The 15973-nt window shown below is 38.9% G+C and overlaps 1 protein-coding gene across 2 annotated transcripts in view; it reads left to right on the plus strand.

The window, feature by feature from the left end:
* The window catches only part of TTC39B (tetratricopeptide repeat domain 39B), a 112650-nt gene extending 97278 nt beyond the window's left edge, over positions 1 to 15372 (plus strand). Inside the window, exons 18-20 of one of the 2 annotated variants that reach the window (XM_040963497.1) lie at positions 3209 to 3326; positions 4593 to 4709; positions 8444 to 15372. In XM_040963497.1, the coding sequence (XP_040819431.1) occupies positions 3209 to 3326; positions 4593 to 4709; positions 8444 to 8540 (332 nt within the window). In that variant the 3' untranslated portion in view covers positions 8541 to 15372. Of the gene's footprint in view, positions 1 to 3208; positions 3327 to 3943; positions 4141 to 4592; positions 4710 to 8443 lie in introns of those variants that run through there. The other variant, XM_040963498.1, reaches the window with a different exon arrangement.
* The last annotated feature ends 601 nt before the right edge of the window (positions 15373 to 15973 follow it).

The following is a 15973-nucleotide window of genomic DNA, read 5'->3' on the forward strand; positions in this document are numbered from 1 at the left end:
AGAGAGGAAGATCTTCCATCTGTTGGTTCACTCCACAAGTAGCCACAACAGATGGTGATGAGCCAGTCCAAAGCCAGGAACCAAGAGCCTCTTCCATGGCTCCCACACGGGTACAGGGTCCTAAGACCTTGGGCCATCTTCAACTGCTTTCCCAGGCCACAAGCAGGGAGCTAGATGAGAAGTGGGGCTGCCATGATTAGAACCGGTGCCAATATGGGATCCTGACACATGCAAGGCAAGTACTTCAGCTGCTAGGCTACCACACCAGGCTCAGGACTTATATTTTATAAAGAAACTTCTTTCCCTTGCCATTCCCACCTGAACAACTAGAGTCTTTTGGTGTGGTCCTTCAGAAAGGGCAAAACAAATCCATAGTTGGAACTTGGAGTGATTACATCACTTCCACTCCCAAAACTGAAAATTGAATGTTCTTCCAGCCTTGGCAAATGTGTGTAAGTTGAAAGATGGTCGAGCATATAACTGGTCTTCCATGGTGGCAGCACTCTGGCCCTGATTATTGAAGACCAGTCACTGATTCGAAAGGCAGAACTCAGAAGTATTAATTCTAATAATGTTTCTTTTGAAATGTAGCATAATTCAGTGTGCAGGCAGACATTTCCTCAGCAATTCCATTTGTTCCTTGCAACAGATTTTTTTCTAAAGATTTGTATATTTTATTGGAAAGGCAGATTTACAAAGAGAAGGAGAGATAGAAAGATCTGTCTGCTGGTTCACTCGCCAAGTGGCCACAATGGCTGAAAGATGAGTCAATCTGAGGCCAGGAGCCAGGAGCTTCTTCCAAGTCTCCCACATGGGTTCAGGGTTCCGAGACTTTAAGACATCCTCTATTGCTTTCCCAGGCCATAAGAAGGAATTGGATGGGAAGTGGAGCAGCCAGGATGTGAACTGGTGCCTATATGGGCTGTCAGTTCTTACAGGTGGAGGATTAGCCAATTGAGCCATCATGCCAGCCCCACTTAGAATAAATTTTCTTAAGTTAGATAGGCTAATTAAAGTTACATAAAAGTGAAAATATTACCAACTTTCTAACTTCTTTTTCTGTTTTTTTTTTATTGTTATATTCCAGTTAGCATCTGAAGAGTTAAGTTATTGTTTGTAATTTGGGCATCAAATTTCTTTTTCCTCCAGCCATCGTTTTATTAACAAGTTGAGCAGGTCTTTTGTGATGAAAATGTAGTTCAGTAGTTGCACCATGCAGTCTTCCTCTAATGTGAGATGGAGACCGCGTGTCCTGATGTTCATCATGAACTCATTTGTGAGGCTGAGGATCATGACAGAGCCTGCATATTTTAGGGGAGAATAGTCACCTGACAGTGTTCTGTGGCCTGAGAATGTAATGGTTTTGCTTCTAAGGCTTTTGTGGGGATGTAGCACTTTTGAACTTATTTGCCACAATCCCACCTCAAGGTCTATGTAAGATTTAAGTGTGGAGGTTGGCCTTTTGGTTTAACCAATTCGGCTGCTGCTTGTGGTGCTAGTGTCCCATATAGATACTGATTCAAATCCTAGATGCTCCCCTTCTATTCCAGTTCCTTGCTAATGCACCTGGGAAAGCAGCAGAGCATGGCCCGAATATTCAGGCCCCTATCTCACACGGGAGACCTGGGAGAAGCGTCTGGCTAATGGCTCCTGGAGCCCTGGCTGTTTGGACCATTTGAGGAATGAGCCAGAAGAAGAGAGAGATCTCTCTTTCTGTGTCTTTTTCCGTCTTTCTCCCCTCCCTCCCCCCCATAACTGTGACTTTCAAATGAATACAAAATAAATCTAAAAAAAAAAATCTGGCTTTGTTAGTAATTTAACTTTCCATGGTTTTATGTCTGTTTCTCGTTAAAATCATCATTCAGTAAGCAGCAGAATGTTGTCATAACAAACTGTCAATAGCATGCTACCAAGAACTCAGTAGAATGCAGAAAAATGGTAAGAAAAATTATCATCCATTATGGACCTCAAAGGCTTCCATCTTGGCCCTGAAAGACTATACTTCTTGAATGTGCATTTCAGCAAATATCCACACTGACAAGCACAGATAAAGGGGTGTGGGTGGTGCAGAAAAATAGTCCTGCATAAATAATAGAGATGGTATTAGGTGATTCTGGATGAATGATTTATCAGAACTTGAAAGTTTAAAGATGTATATACACTGTTTTCAGTGCCTATAAGGAACATGATCGCCCCTGCCTCCCAGCTGGCTGAGTAGCATTGTTCTCATCTCCTTGATGAGCAACTTACACCTGAAACATCAGAACGTGTCAACAGTGACTTCCAGTTCTGTAGAGAACGCAGGAAGATTTCAACACAAGGGACTCCTGGGATCTCTCTGAATTCTCTGTGCTTTCCTCCCAGCCTGGAATGCATAAATTATCATTCAGTCTTGGAGTGATGTCTAAGGTGCATCTGTCTTGCCAAAACAAATTGCAAAGTGGCCAGTGTGGGGTGGCTACCTTTGTCGGGGAGATGTCCCTCTCCTGATGGGGCTCCTTCTGTTTCATCTGCATTTGCCTCAGGCCGTCAAAGGTGAAGAACTGTTTTCAGAAGACAGGAAGTGAGGAAGGCAAATCCTTCCCATTACCCTCCAGCAGTTAGAAGAGTGTGGCGAGGGGGCAGGGCAGGTTTAGGGCCTCTCATGTGTTTCAGGACTATTTTGTCTAATTTTATGACTTAATTCCCCCCTCGAAAGAACATAACCTGGGAGAATTGATGAGTTGTAAACATAATGACCTGGAGAGGGTATTTTACTTTCTGAATTTTTAATGGGTGCAAGGCCATCTGCTTCTCCATATGGAGCTCTTGTCCTCGCCTGCTTTGAAGCCAACATAGTTAGGAGCCAAAACAACAGGAGGAGGCAGCCTCCTTATGCCTCCTGGCTTTATCTTTTATAGAATTAATAGAGCTCTTTATTTAAGTTCTCCTTTCCCATTGCTGAGTTTTAGTTCACAAAGCTGAGCGTGACCCCCTGAAATTCTTTTTTAAGTGAGCAAAGCGAACCCCTTAATAAACTGGTGTACAAATGAGCTGATGAATTCAGTGTCCTTTTAACAACATATTTGCATTGTATTTTGTGTACAGAGACAGAAAAAATGCGCAAAGTGGTTTCCTTATTTTTCAGGGGTTGCTGTGAAACCTCATGGATGCTAGTTTCTCCTCTCCGTTAGGATTTTTAAAAGAGTTTTCCTGTTGTGTTTTTAAGGTGCCAGCGAATACTCTGTGGACGATGAGTGCTTGGTGCAGTTACTGAAAGGATGCTGCCTCAAGAACTTACAGCGGCCTATGCAGGCGGAACTGTGTTTCAACCACATCCTGGCAAGGTAAGAGGGAGCTGTAAAGTCAAGCTGAGCACAGTGGGGACAGTGTGAGAAGAGGAGGCAAAATGTCTCTGTTTCTTGCTGCTGACCTTTGACCTGGCTGTTACCAGAAAGAGGATCTGCTAGCTCCCTTTGTTCTTCATGAACTAGAGTGTGGTCTGAGTGAAACACAGCCCTCTGTGTTTCCACTTACTATTTAAGGACATCCCACGAAAGCTGAGTTTATAGTCCCACCATAAACTGATTTTCCAAACTCTGGAAGTGATAATCTTTTTTTTTTTTTTTTTACAATTCATATTTTTCATTTGATTTTAAAGAGAGACAGACAGAGATAGAGACAAATACAGATATTTTTGACCATAGGTTTGCTCTCAAAATTCCCACAATAACTGGGGCTGCAGCAGGCCAAAGCCAGGAGCCTGGATCTGCATTGGGGTCTCCCATGTGAGTGGCAGACACCCTAGTTCTTGAGTTGTAATGCTGCCTCCTAGGTACCTGGGAGTACTAGCCATGGAGTGACTAGGGGTGGGAGCATTGTGGCACAGCAGGGTACGCTGCTTAGGATGCCTGCATCTCATAATTTGGAATGCCGGTCCAATTCACAGCCACTCTGCTTCCAGTCCAGGTCTCTGTGGATGCACCTGAGAAACGATGATGGCTCAAGTCTTGAGTTCCTGCTACCCTCATGCAAGAATGCTGTGACATGCTGAGTGGCAGAGGGAGATAAGAGGAACGTGGAGAGTGCTGTATCTGCTGCTTCGCCTTTCATTGCTCCCAACAGCTGAGAGTGGCCTGGGACTAAGCTGGGAGACAAGAACTGTCAATGTCTCTCACATGGGTAACAGGAACCCAGCTACTTGAGCCATCATGGTTGGATAATCCCTGTCCCCAGGGTCTGTATTAGCAGGAAGTTGGAGTTAGAAAATGGAGATGACTATTGAGCACAATATTCCAATATAGAATGTGAATATCTTCCTGTTAGCCAAACACACACCCTCTGGGTTCATCTTTACAGCTTAACATTCATCTACTTTTGTGAGAATAAACAATCAGCAGTGCTGGATTTATACTTAAAGATGAAACATTAGAATATATTAAAACACTGTTTAGTTTATTGGGTTCCATGGCTGCACAGTGGCAGCTTTTCTCTGATAACAGGCTGGCTGATGCACCTGCTTTCTGAGGCATAGGGGAGGATACATGTGCCAAAAATAATGACATATGTTGTAGTCTGTTAAGACTTCATTATGTTTTGTTTGCTTCTTTTAGTGAAAAACTCCTGAAGTATGACCACTACCTGGTGCCATTCACTATGTTTGAGTCAGCATTTCTGTATAAAAGCCAAGGGGAAATTGACAAGGCCATAAAAGCTCTAGAAAATGCAAGGTAAGTAATAAAGGCAGCTTTTCCTCAGTTGCCATGACATCAGGAATGTTGATACCATTATAACAACAGAAACATTATGTACTTTAAATGACCAAATTGGTGCCAAGTTAGTTACTTTTGCATACTTATTCTTGGTTTATACTTTTGACTTTGGCAGTAAATTTCCAAGCCTCTTAATGCCTCACCCTGTGATTATTGACAAATGTGATTGTAGGCATCCATGTGAAAGATTTCTAACACATGGTGTTCCATGTGAGGACTCAGCAAATGTTTGACATAATGATCAATAATGATAGAGTGTAAGATCTCCTTTGGTCTGCTCAGTGACATCAAAAGCAGCCTTTGAATATGCATAGACAGGTCTAGATTTGGCCCTTGCGGCATAACTTGACCTCACGTATATTCAACCACATCTGTTTCCTTGAAAGGTCGCTGATCCTTATAGTGCTTTTTGATCCTTCCCCGAGTCTCTCCCTGTCTTTCTGTCTGAAGGCTTCAGAATACTTTTGCTATTTCCGATAGATAATGGCTCTTAGATGGGTGATAAAGTTTCACTTAGCTAAGGCACGCACGCACACACACACACAAACAAACACACACACACACACACACACACACACACACTCACACACACACACACACACACACACGGCCCTGTGATCTGTTTGCCTTTATTTGGTGGAGAAAGAATGCCCGAGTAATACTAAGTTATAAATAGTTCAGTGGTTTGTCCATATTTTTCACTCATTCTAGTTCAGCAAACATAAGGAGGCTTTAGAAAGTTCATGGAAATGTATGTTATGGGAAAACTGTGCCTAGATTTCACATTTGTTTCACTTAAATAAATGTATCTTTTAATTACAATTTCCATGACCTTTGGGAAGTCCTCTTGTACCCACTGAATATCTGCTATGTCCCATATGATAATCAAGGTTGTAGAGAGGCACCTGCAGTCTCAACAGGCAGCGAGTCTACCGTCTTAACTGGAGGGAGATGTTGAACAAGAAAAATCTCAGTGCTCTGTGTTTTTGTTGAGATTTACAATATGATGCATAACTGGTTCTGAATGATTTTCAAGAGGAGGTGGCACTGTAGTTGAGATGTACATAGTTAAAGCTAGTTTTGAGAGACTGGAAATATGGCACAGAGGGTAACGTACTGGTTTGTGCCCTCGCTGCTCCAATTCTGATCCAACTAATGGCCTGGGAAAAGCAGCAGAGGATAGTCCAAGTGTTTGTACCCATGCTACCCATATGGGAGACCAGATGAAGCTCTGGCTCCTGGCTTCAGCTTGACCCAGCCCTGGTCCACTCTGGCCACCTGGGAAGTGAACTCACACATAGCAGAGTCTTCTGTCGCTCAACTCTGACTTTAAAATAAGTAATAAATACATTCTTAAAAGATAAAGGTAGTTTTGGAAAAAACAGCCACCAGAAGTCACCAGAAGCCAGAACTAGGGAATCTGTAGGTGATGGGGTTTAACCACTAGGTTGATGATCATGCTTTTTACTGACATAGAAAATATAATAATTTAAGGAAGAGAAAGTAAATTTTCTTTTGGACCATGATATTTTGAGACATCTAGTATGTATCCTATGTGAAGATAATAAGTTAACAGTCAAAAATATGTGCATGGAGTTCAGTGGTAAGGTTTGGAATTAACACATCAACGTCAGTCACCAGCACTAGAGCCAGCGAGACTTGAGATCGTTTTGAGAAAGTTACATAGCTGGTGGAAGGTCTAACACAGTGCCTGGGTTATGCTGCCCTTGCTGAGATAAAAAAGAAAAAAAAAGATGAAGAATGTTAAGATCCTCTTGCTGAGGTCATGTGAGTTAGGAAGTCACCTAGAAAGGCAGCTGAACGGAATGTTTCATCAAGAAAAGAGGTCAATTAGGAGGGCAGCTGCTCTTGAGCAAGTTGGGACAAGTGCCTGCTCAAGCCAGTCACTAGGGATTTTGACAAGTGGGCTGAGAAGGCAAAATGGAGTCAGCTACTTTAGATGACTCTTTGAATATGTTTACTGCAAATAGAGCAAAGTGGGAAGCTTCAGGGGCATGGTAAAGTCCAAAGGGCATCCTTAAAATTAAAAAAAAAAAAGTAAGAACATGATTTATAGAGTCAGTAGATGTGTATGAGGATGACTAGTATTTAATATCTGTATGCCTTCATATTAAGCTATTAGAAAGTTATACACTATTAATGCTACTGTTCCATATATGCATTATATAGACAAATTCAGGTCCTTCCCAGGCATTGCACAGTAAGACAAATTGATAATGATGAATGTAAATGGCAAGTGTCTACAGCTGAGCAACAGCTAGACATCACCACTAAGTCAAGAGGGCGCTGGTCTTGCAAATACTTTTCCCAGGACTGTCAGCTATCTGAACTTTTCTTTAGGTATGAGAGAACTTCCGAAGGGTTCATGGAGAATTGAACTGAAAATATAAGATTATATTGGTGCAAATAATTCCGATACCTCTTCATGATCATTTCATATGCATTTTAAATTAAAATTGTAAAATTATCTATTTACTTATTTAATATATGAGAGAGAGAGAGAGAGAGAGAAAGAAAGCTCCACACCCATACACTGGTTCACTTACCAATTCCCTGCAATGGCTAGAATTGAGTCAGGCTGAACTTGGGAGCTGGAAGTCCAATCCAGATCTTCCATGTGAGTGTCAGGGCCCAATTACTTGAGCCCGCCCTTGCATCCCCAAGCTCTGTAATGTGGAATACAGATGTCTCAACAGATGGTTAAAGCATAGGCCAAACACCTGCCCCACTCCTCACTCCTGTATGAACCTTGGTTTTGTTGAAAAAAAAAATCATTTTTTTCTAGATTTCTTTCCTTTTTTATTTGTTTTGCACTCAAGCTTATCTTTCATCTCCATTATCTATGAACTTTTTGAAGTACTCTCATACTGGGAGCTTTGCAGATTTGCCACTTTTGATTGCTAGACATTTAGAAAATACTCAGTTACATTCTTTGGTAACCTCCAGTAAGGTGTTGACAATAGTTTACAAATAATACATTTTCCTGGTTACCAGTAAGTAGCCCTTAGAAAGATGTAGATGATCAGCTATAGAAAAGCATGCCAGGCCTAACGAGGTTATAGGGCCACTCTGGGCCAACATACTACTCTGTTTTGCATATTCTTAACGATTCTAATCAGGTGAACATTAATACCCTAAGTTGGATTCTTATAATCTTGGGTTTCTGTGGTCCATTCTGATATTTTCTAATAGGTGTATAAGCATTGGAATGAGTAATTTGGTGTCTTTAGTAATTCTGTTTTCTTTCATGCATCTGTTTTTGCATTAAGTTTCCAATGCATTTTTTTTTAACTAATTGGCTGTGTTCACCATGTTTTTATGAGCCTTCCTTAAAACTTTCCAATTGCAAGAAACCCAAAGGATTAAGTTTGTTAGGACCTCCTCATAACCTCCTTGCTGTGCTTGTACGTGGCTTTGGGATTAAGTAGAACCTTGCAACTCAATATATGACATTTGGAACACTGCCAAAGGCTTCTAGAAATACAGACTACTGCTGTCTAGTGTCCCCCCCGCCACTGAACTAGAATCTGCATTTTCCTAAGATCCACTGATAATGCATGTTAAGATTTGTAAAGTGAATAAGGAGATTAGAGAGGGAGAAGGGGGTGTGGTGCTTGGGGGTGGGATACAAAGAAGTTTTGACTGTATAATTTTGTTGTTACTGTTTTCAGAAACAACTACAAGGACTATTCCCTAGAGTCCAGACTGCACTTCAGAATTCAGGCAGCACTGCATCTTTGGAGGAAGCCTTCCTCAGAACGTGACTGACCAGAACACCAAGGAGGCAATGTTCCCTCAATCAGAAGCACTACCTGCTATAGATTAAGATCTTGTATTAAAATGGAGATGAAATTATGTGACTAAGACACACCCCCCCCCCAAAAAAAAAGCCATTTTTGTTGTGAATGTTTTCTGAGTGATTCACTGTTGGTCTACTTTTTTTTTTTTTTTTTTGCTATGGAATGACATTCAGTAGTATCTGGAAAATTCTTAGATATTGCTCTCCAAAAAGGATTTAATAGATTTTAATTGGGAGATAAGCAAATCTCTTAAAAGACCTAAAGGTACAACAACATCTGGTTATATATTTTTTTAACACTGTTTTAAGTAGAATGTCTTATGTGTTGAGTCATTTTCAGACATATTGGTTGGTTAAGCTTCAGTATTTTGGGGGAAATAGAACTCTCTTGCATTGAAGAACAGCTTGACAGTGATCTAAAAACTCTAGAGAAAGCAGGTAGAGAGCATGGACAGAGATGGAGTAATATAATATTTAAATTAAAAATACTTGTATCTAAGTGATGAAATACTAAGCTGTGGAATTTTTAAAACCAGGTAAAGGTGAGGACATTTTTGAGGGAATATCCTGTTTTTGAATGTATTTAAGTCTATTACAGCAAAACTAAAAAACCTTGTGTATCTAAAGGGAAATAAAAGTCATATTTTGGAAATTATCCTTAATCTTAGCAATGTAGGCTGAAATATATGCATCAATTATTTTTCTTATAGGAAACAAAATTCTTGCTGCTTTAATCAATATGTAAGATATCTGTAATTTTTACTTCTGATATCAGTGAGCAAGATCTAATTTTCTAATCTCTCTAGCACTGTGATTATTCCTTGTAAATACTTGGACTATGCTTAGTCCTTGAGTTAGGAGACAGGGCATAGAGTGAGAAAGAGCCCAGCTCCACATGGTCCTGGCTCTGTCACCAGTGAGCAGTTAATGAGATGACCTTTGGAGTGGTCCCTGGCTCCTTGTACCTCTCATTGTATTGTCATCTGTGAAATGGACAAGGAACCGATGACTCTCAAGGCCCCTTTATAACCGTGAACTGGTCTATTTTCAACAATGCTAAAATGTGTAGTCTAAACCACTCCCACCGTGTGTATAATATTTTCCAGTCATCACCATTCTTCTCCCTTCCTCCTTCCCTTCTGTGTGTCATGTGGCTAAGGACCAGACTGGGTGCAGAAAAAGGAAAAATGGTTTATGAGTTGACAAATTGATGTTTTGTCCCATTTCTATTTCAGTTTTTGAACAATGACTTTGTCTAGCATCTTCTGCCTTTGAAAGGAAATGGGAAGTCTGACTCTATGGGTTCCATGACTTGGAGTAAGGAAGTGACTCTTATGGGCTTCAGTTTCTTTGCTGGGGAAAGCAGCATTAGGATTTTTTAATGCACTGGTTACCTTCTCAACATTAATATTGGCTGAGTCTGTGGTCTCTGTTATAACAGAAGCATAGGAATTCAAAAATTTCAAATTTATTAATGCTTTTGACAACAACAATAGACTATGCATTGCTCTTTGCTGTTCTCTTGTGTGAGCCTATGAGCAAAAGGTGTTTGGTTTTTTTTTTATTCAAAATACTGATTCTTCTTTCTTATATTTAATTTATTTATTGGAAAGCAGAGTGACACAGAGAGGGAGAAACAGGAAGAAAGTTCCCTCCACTGGTTCATTCTCTAAATGTCCACAACAGACGGGGCTGGGTCAGATGGCAGCCAGGAACCCGAATCTCCATCCGGGTCTCCCAAATGGGTGGCAGGAACTCAAGTACTTGAGCCATCATCTGCTGCCTCCCCAGTCACATTAGCAGGTCACTGGATTGGAATCCCGACTATCTGGGGTTTGAACTCACTGCAGTATGGGCTGTGAGAGTCCCAGGCGGTGGCTTAAGTCAGCTGGCCTCTAAGATTTCCTGATACTTGGGCTGCAGTTCCAGTGGAGGGTGATTAGCACAACTTGAATTTAGACTATACACTTCTTCAGATAGATCAGCATGTGCTATAATTATGAATTATGTAACTTTAAATAAAAAGAGGAAATAAAATTATCAGTCTGAGCTTGTGTGGAAATATGTTCAATACTTATTTTTGTGTATAATTGTGTAAAAGCATACAAATTCATTAGAAGAGCTCTGGTAGCTTTATTTTGTAAAGCATATATATCTATTGACATTATGCTATAAAATGAAAAATTAAGAGTGTTTAATTCTTTTGAAAGATATATGAAAGAGAATCATCTGTCCCATAAATTTTTCCTTTGTTATATTTTCTTATTTTGATTTATTCATTGCTTCCCATTCTTTTTTATAATTCCTTAGTAAGATGGACAATCCAGCAGATTATTAAATAATGTAATACCTTTAATGCTAAAGATGTTTGTATTTCCTGTCATGTTCAGAATACTTGGCTGGTACCAGTTTCTGGTGACATCAGCTAATGTTGAATTTTCTGGATTATTTTGTAATTTTAAAGTGTTATATGAAGAATGAGTGCTGAAGTAGCAATGTTTTATTTAATATTTTCTGGTGCATATGTGATGGGATTGGGCTGCCAATGTGTCTGATAGTGCAATTTGTATAGTTCCTGGTATAACTGCCATTTTTGTTGTTGTTTTTCTTTTTTTAAACAGAGAACCAGAGTTCTGATTGGTATTTTGTAAATGTGGGTAGTTTGTGCTTTGCAGGAAGGATGGCAAAGAAAACATGATTTCTGCTTAACAATTAATGGAAAGTTAACTACATTGGCTTGACCTATTTTAATGTTTTCTGTGTTACTGGGTATCACAGAGGTCCTAACTCATAGACAATAAAAGAAGTTCATTGATTTTTGCCCCCCTCACTTCAGATAGCAGAATGAGAGAAGCAGAAGCTTCTGGAATTAATCTCAAGGAAGATTTCTAATCACTCGTACAAGCCAACAGCCTGAAACAGTGCAGCTGCTCTTTTGCAAAGGAGTGAATGTAGCAGGGGCAATATGTGCCTGCTATTCAGACCTGGACTAAAAGCGTGGGCTCGTTGGTTAGTGAGGCCACTCCATGATTCCTGACTCAGGGCTTCAAGTCAATGGGCTGTGTGAGGAAGTCACTAGTGATTCCATCATGCTAAGTTCTAAATGTTCCTGTTATTAATTCTCATCAGGATTCCACTTTATATTGATTTTTGCCAGTAGAGATTCCTAATCCTTTGGATATTTAAAATAGTCATTGTAAACAACTAGAAAAATATCTATAATTTATCTGGTTAATCTTCATTTTTTTCATGCATCCTTTTTTTTTTCTTCATTGTACCCTTATTTTTTATAAATATTCAATACAAATGGATTTAATGAAACTGAGTTAGTAAAGACTTGATCATTTTGACGCAGTAGGAGTTTGTGGCCTTGGAGACTAGATTGGATCTCAGGAGACTGTCCCGTGCATTCCAGCCCCTGAACAGAGTTGCTGCTGTGCTCCAGTGCTGTGGGCAGTCAGGGAAGCACTTGTTGCTTGTGGCTGAGCTGGTGAGGTGGCGAGGGCGCATGCATGCACTCCTCTTTACTACCTGGCTTCTTAGAGTTCTGGCTTTTACCTGCCAGGTACTTTGACCAGTCACTGTGGTTGCATTGTGAGAAGCACTGCTGAAGTTGTTTTTTTTCTGTTTAAATGCCCTTAAACTTTGATCATGTTTGTTCAGTAGATGATTGAGGCCCCTGGCATGTTTGAATGTTATGCTCTCTAAATCCTAGCCATGCAGAACTCCTAGTTCTTACTTTTAAGATCACTATGTAAATCTGACTTTGTATACATTCTTTGCTTTTCCAGAAAGTACTACTGTTAAAATTGGAGAAGAGTGATTTCTTCAATTTGAGATGTTAGTAGATTTCATGATTTCCAATATAATAATCTGAACTGTTCAGTGACACCTTTTCAATCCATTTATGTTATCAGGAACTACTGGCTCAACAGTTCTTAAAGTTTCTGGACATGTTACTCACTTAGAAAATAATTTGGCAGATTATTTATTTAATATTATGAGTTTTACTTCTTTTGCTGCCTGTTGATATTTCTGAATGTTAATGATACCTAATTAACATACATAAATATGATTAAGATCTGGTTTAAGTTTGTTTAGACAGTGCTTAATTAATAGCACCAATGATCCATGGATAAATACGTAACAGTGTGTAAATCTTAAATAGGCACTGTTTTATAGTGTCCTGTCAGAAGTTTAAACAAAGGATTTCTTCTGGATTGTTCTCTCTTGTCCACCCCAATTATATGTACGTTTTTTTCTTCAAGTGTAAGATTGCTTGTGATAGACCCCAATCTGGCTCTCCCTGGTTGGTTTCTTTCATACGTTTGCTGTTAGATCTGGTGACTCTAAACTGTGACACTTGAAATGTAGGAAAGAGTACACATGAGAATAATTTGCTATCAAGAAAGACATCTATTGAGTAGTTGTGATTTGATCATGATAGTTAAAACTTCTTTTTAAGAGGTACTGTAGAAATTCAACCCAGTCCAGTCTGTTTGTAGCTTGATCATTATGGGAAAACACACATGCACACACATACACACACACACACACACACTACTTAGTACAGTGAGATGGCTGAACAGGTTCTTGGCCTGAAACTTTCAATGAAATTGTCAGTCTAGGTTCAGAAGACATCTAGGCCGGTTTCCTCTTGTTTACAATGTACCCATGACGTATTCAGAACAATAATACTGTAACAGAACTTTGCCTGGAAAAAGCAAAGCATCTGCCTGTTTGTGTTGTTTAATAAAGAATGCCTAATTTTTAATAGGAAAAGTCAAAATACTTTCATATCAAACTTCAGTATAATTCATTGCATAGAAATAACAATATGCCTTGTTTGTTAATCTAGTCATTCCAAAAAAATGTGTACTTTAAGCGACGAATTTAAGGGGTGCTGGCACATCCTAGTGGGAATATTTGTTTTATTGCTAAGTAATGTTTTCTAGTAAATTGCTTTAGTTATTGGTACGTGGCAGGCACCATATTGGGGAAAAAAAGTAAAATAAATTGTTCTCCATATAATCTAATAACTGGTGAAATTGAATAAAGTATAGTACTGTTTTCAACTTTAAAGGAATGTTTGAAGATTTACTTGATGTGAAGGCGAGACACTTTACTTTGGACATTGTATCTGCATTTTAATTTTCTCATATTGTTAATGGAGCCTAATGGCCAGGTGACCGTTTTGGATATGATAAATATGCTTAAACATCTTTTTTTATTAATTAATTTCTTTCCTAAGGTGACTCTTCACAGTATCCAATTTCTTTGTGTACGGTGAATTGTATTTTTTTAAAGAGAATAATTTACATCAAAAGAGATGATAAACACTCAAAAATCTTAATTTGTTGGCTCAGCTTAATGTCCTAAGAAAATAATGTTGGGTTCTGTTTAAAATTTGTAGAGAAAGAACACATGTGTTTCACTGATACTTGTGTTCCAAAAAAAACTGCTTAATTCTCAGCAATATGTTGCCTTCTGATATTGTATTGGGGAAATTCTGTGCTAGTTAATTTTTTAAAATTCTGTTTCCCTTTTGCTCAATCTTGGCATCCAAACACCTAAATGAACACAATCGACCAATTTATTTAAAAAAGGATTTCAAAACATGGTGGAGAAATGGAATTTAGTTTATTGTAATACAAAAAATGAAATTAATATATAGTGCTTTCAGAAATAAATTTCCATGGGCTTTTTGAAGATCCCTTTGTATTAGTGTTTGAAAATATTTATTGGCAAATATGGATAGGGACATTGAAATTTTCTGATGCAAGATTCTAAGTGTAGACAGTATGCATAGATATGTGTATATATAGATATAGTGCATATGTATACGTAGAGAAAAAATGAGGAAGTTACTAGCACATTGCTGAAATTTATTTCCAAAGCAAATTTATTTTGTGACTGCTTCATTTAGGAAATTTTGCTTTGCCTTAAACCATAGAAAGTAAATCTGTTTTGTGATATAGTTACCTAATTGTAATCTTCACCTGACATGTAGGAGGATTTAAAAATTCTGTAGTAACATATGATTTTTCACTTTACTTGAATTCCTAAAAGTCAGCTTGAAAGCCTCAGCATCTTAGACCGATGGGCAGATCCCTGTTGGATCATTGCATCAAGCCTGTACGCACTTTGTAATGAAATGTCCTCAATAAAAATCATCAGCAGTGTATCCCACTCTTTCCTGACTACATTTGAACATGGATTCCTATCTTTTCCATTTTCAGCGGTCACAATTTCACAGAGCAAAACGTTTTTAGAAACTGAAGATACGATCTCTATGGTAAAAGAATGTGTTAGTATCATCCATCTGCTGATCAAGTAGAAACATGCTGGTATCAGAAAGTGAGATAGATTGTTGTTATCAAAGCATTTTTATCAATATAAGTGATAAAGAAAGAAAACTGTGAACTGCTGATGTTTGTAATATAAAAATGACATTCCCGTTGAGTATTCTGTTGATTTTGTCTTAATTTTATCATCTTTGATTTGTAAGTTCATGCTGATGTGAGAGCTACATTTTCAACATGGAGACAGCGGTCCCATTGCCTATTTTTTGCCATTAAGATGTTTTAGAAAACAGATGTCATCTTAGAACTTATATTTTTAAGTGCAAAAATAATCACAGCTTGAAAGTCAACATGTTTTATTTCTTAATACTATAAGAGTATTCTGCATTATTGGATATGAGTTTCAGTTGGATATTTCCTCAGAGTTCTGTATTTTCATATTGCTGCAAGTGGTTCACCTACAACATGCAATTATTATTTAAATAAATTACAGTTGATGGACTTACAAGTGTTACTGTGGTGACTTGCATGTGAAAGCTGCATGGAACATGTTTTGCTGATCTCTCATTGTCATGTGATATCAACTTCCAAATTTTGTTTCTTTTTTTCCTTAAGTCTAAATTTAGCAGGCAAAGATAAAAGCCCTTCTTTATGCCATGTTCTTGGTTGAGTGCTGGGTGTGAAAACACAAACATGGGGACAGATGTGTAGGGGGAGGATTTCTCTCTCTCTCCTGCTCCCTAACTTAGAGGTGTAAATTAGTGGGTAATGTGTCAGTTTTAGGAGGAATCTTCAACATTTAGCATTGTACAGAAGGAAATTCTCGTCCCTGGAAATCAGGCGGTCTGTATTTAAGCCCACACTTCGTTAGGCTGTGGCATGTGATAGCCCTCCCCAGCCACTCTGCACCTTGTTTAATCCCTCTGTAATATGGGGACAGTTCTACTTCAGTCAGCTCTCAGAAGACTAGCGGTAAGGGGGAGGCATGCGGAACCCACAGTAGGCTAATCCAAAATGGAATATTTCCCTCCTTTCCCTGTGTGAGTTAGGCTCATGTCTGTCAAAAGCCAAATATTTAATTCACTGGCTAGCTTTCTCTT

This window comes from Ochotona curzoniae, unplaced genomic scaffold (assembly GCF_017591425.1).
Source record: "Ochotona curzoniae isolate NIBS_2020 unplaced genomic scaffold, NIBS_Ocur_1.0 scaffold_3208, whole genome shotgun sequence".
Classification (NCBI taxonomy): Eukaryota; Metazoa; Chordata; class Mammalia; order Lagomorpha; family Ochotonidae; genus Ochotona; species Ochotona curzoniae.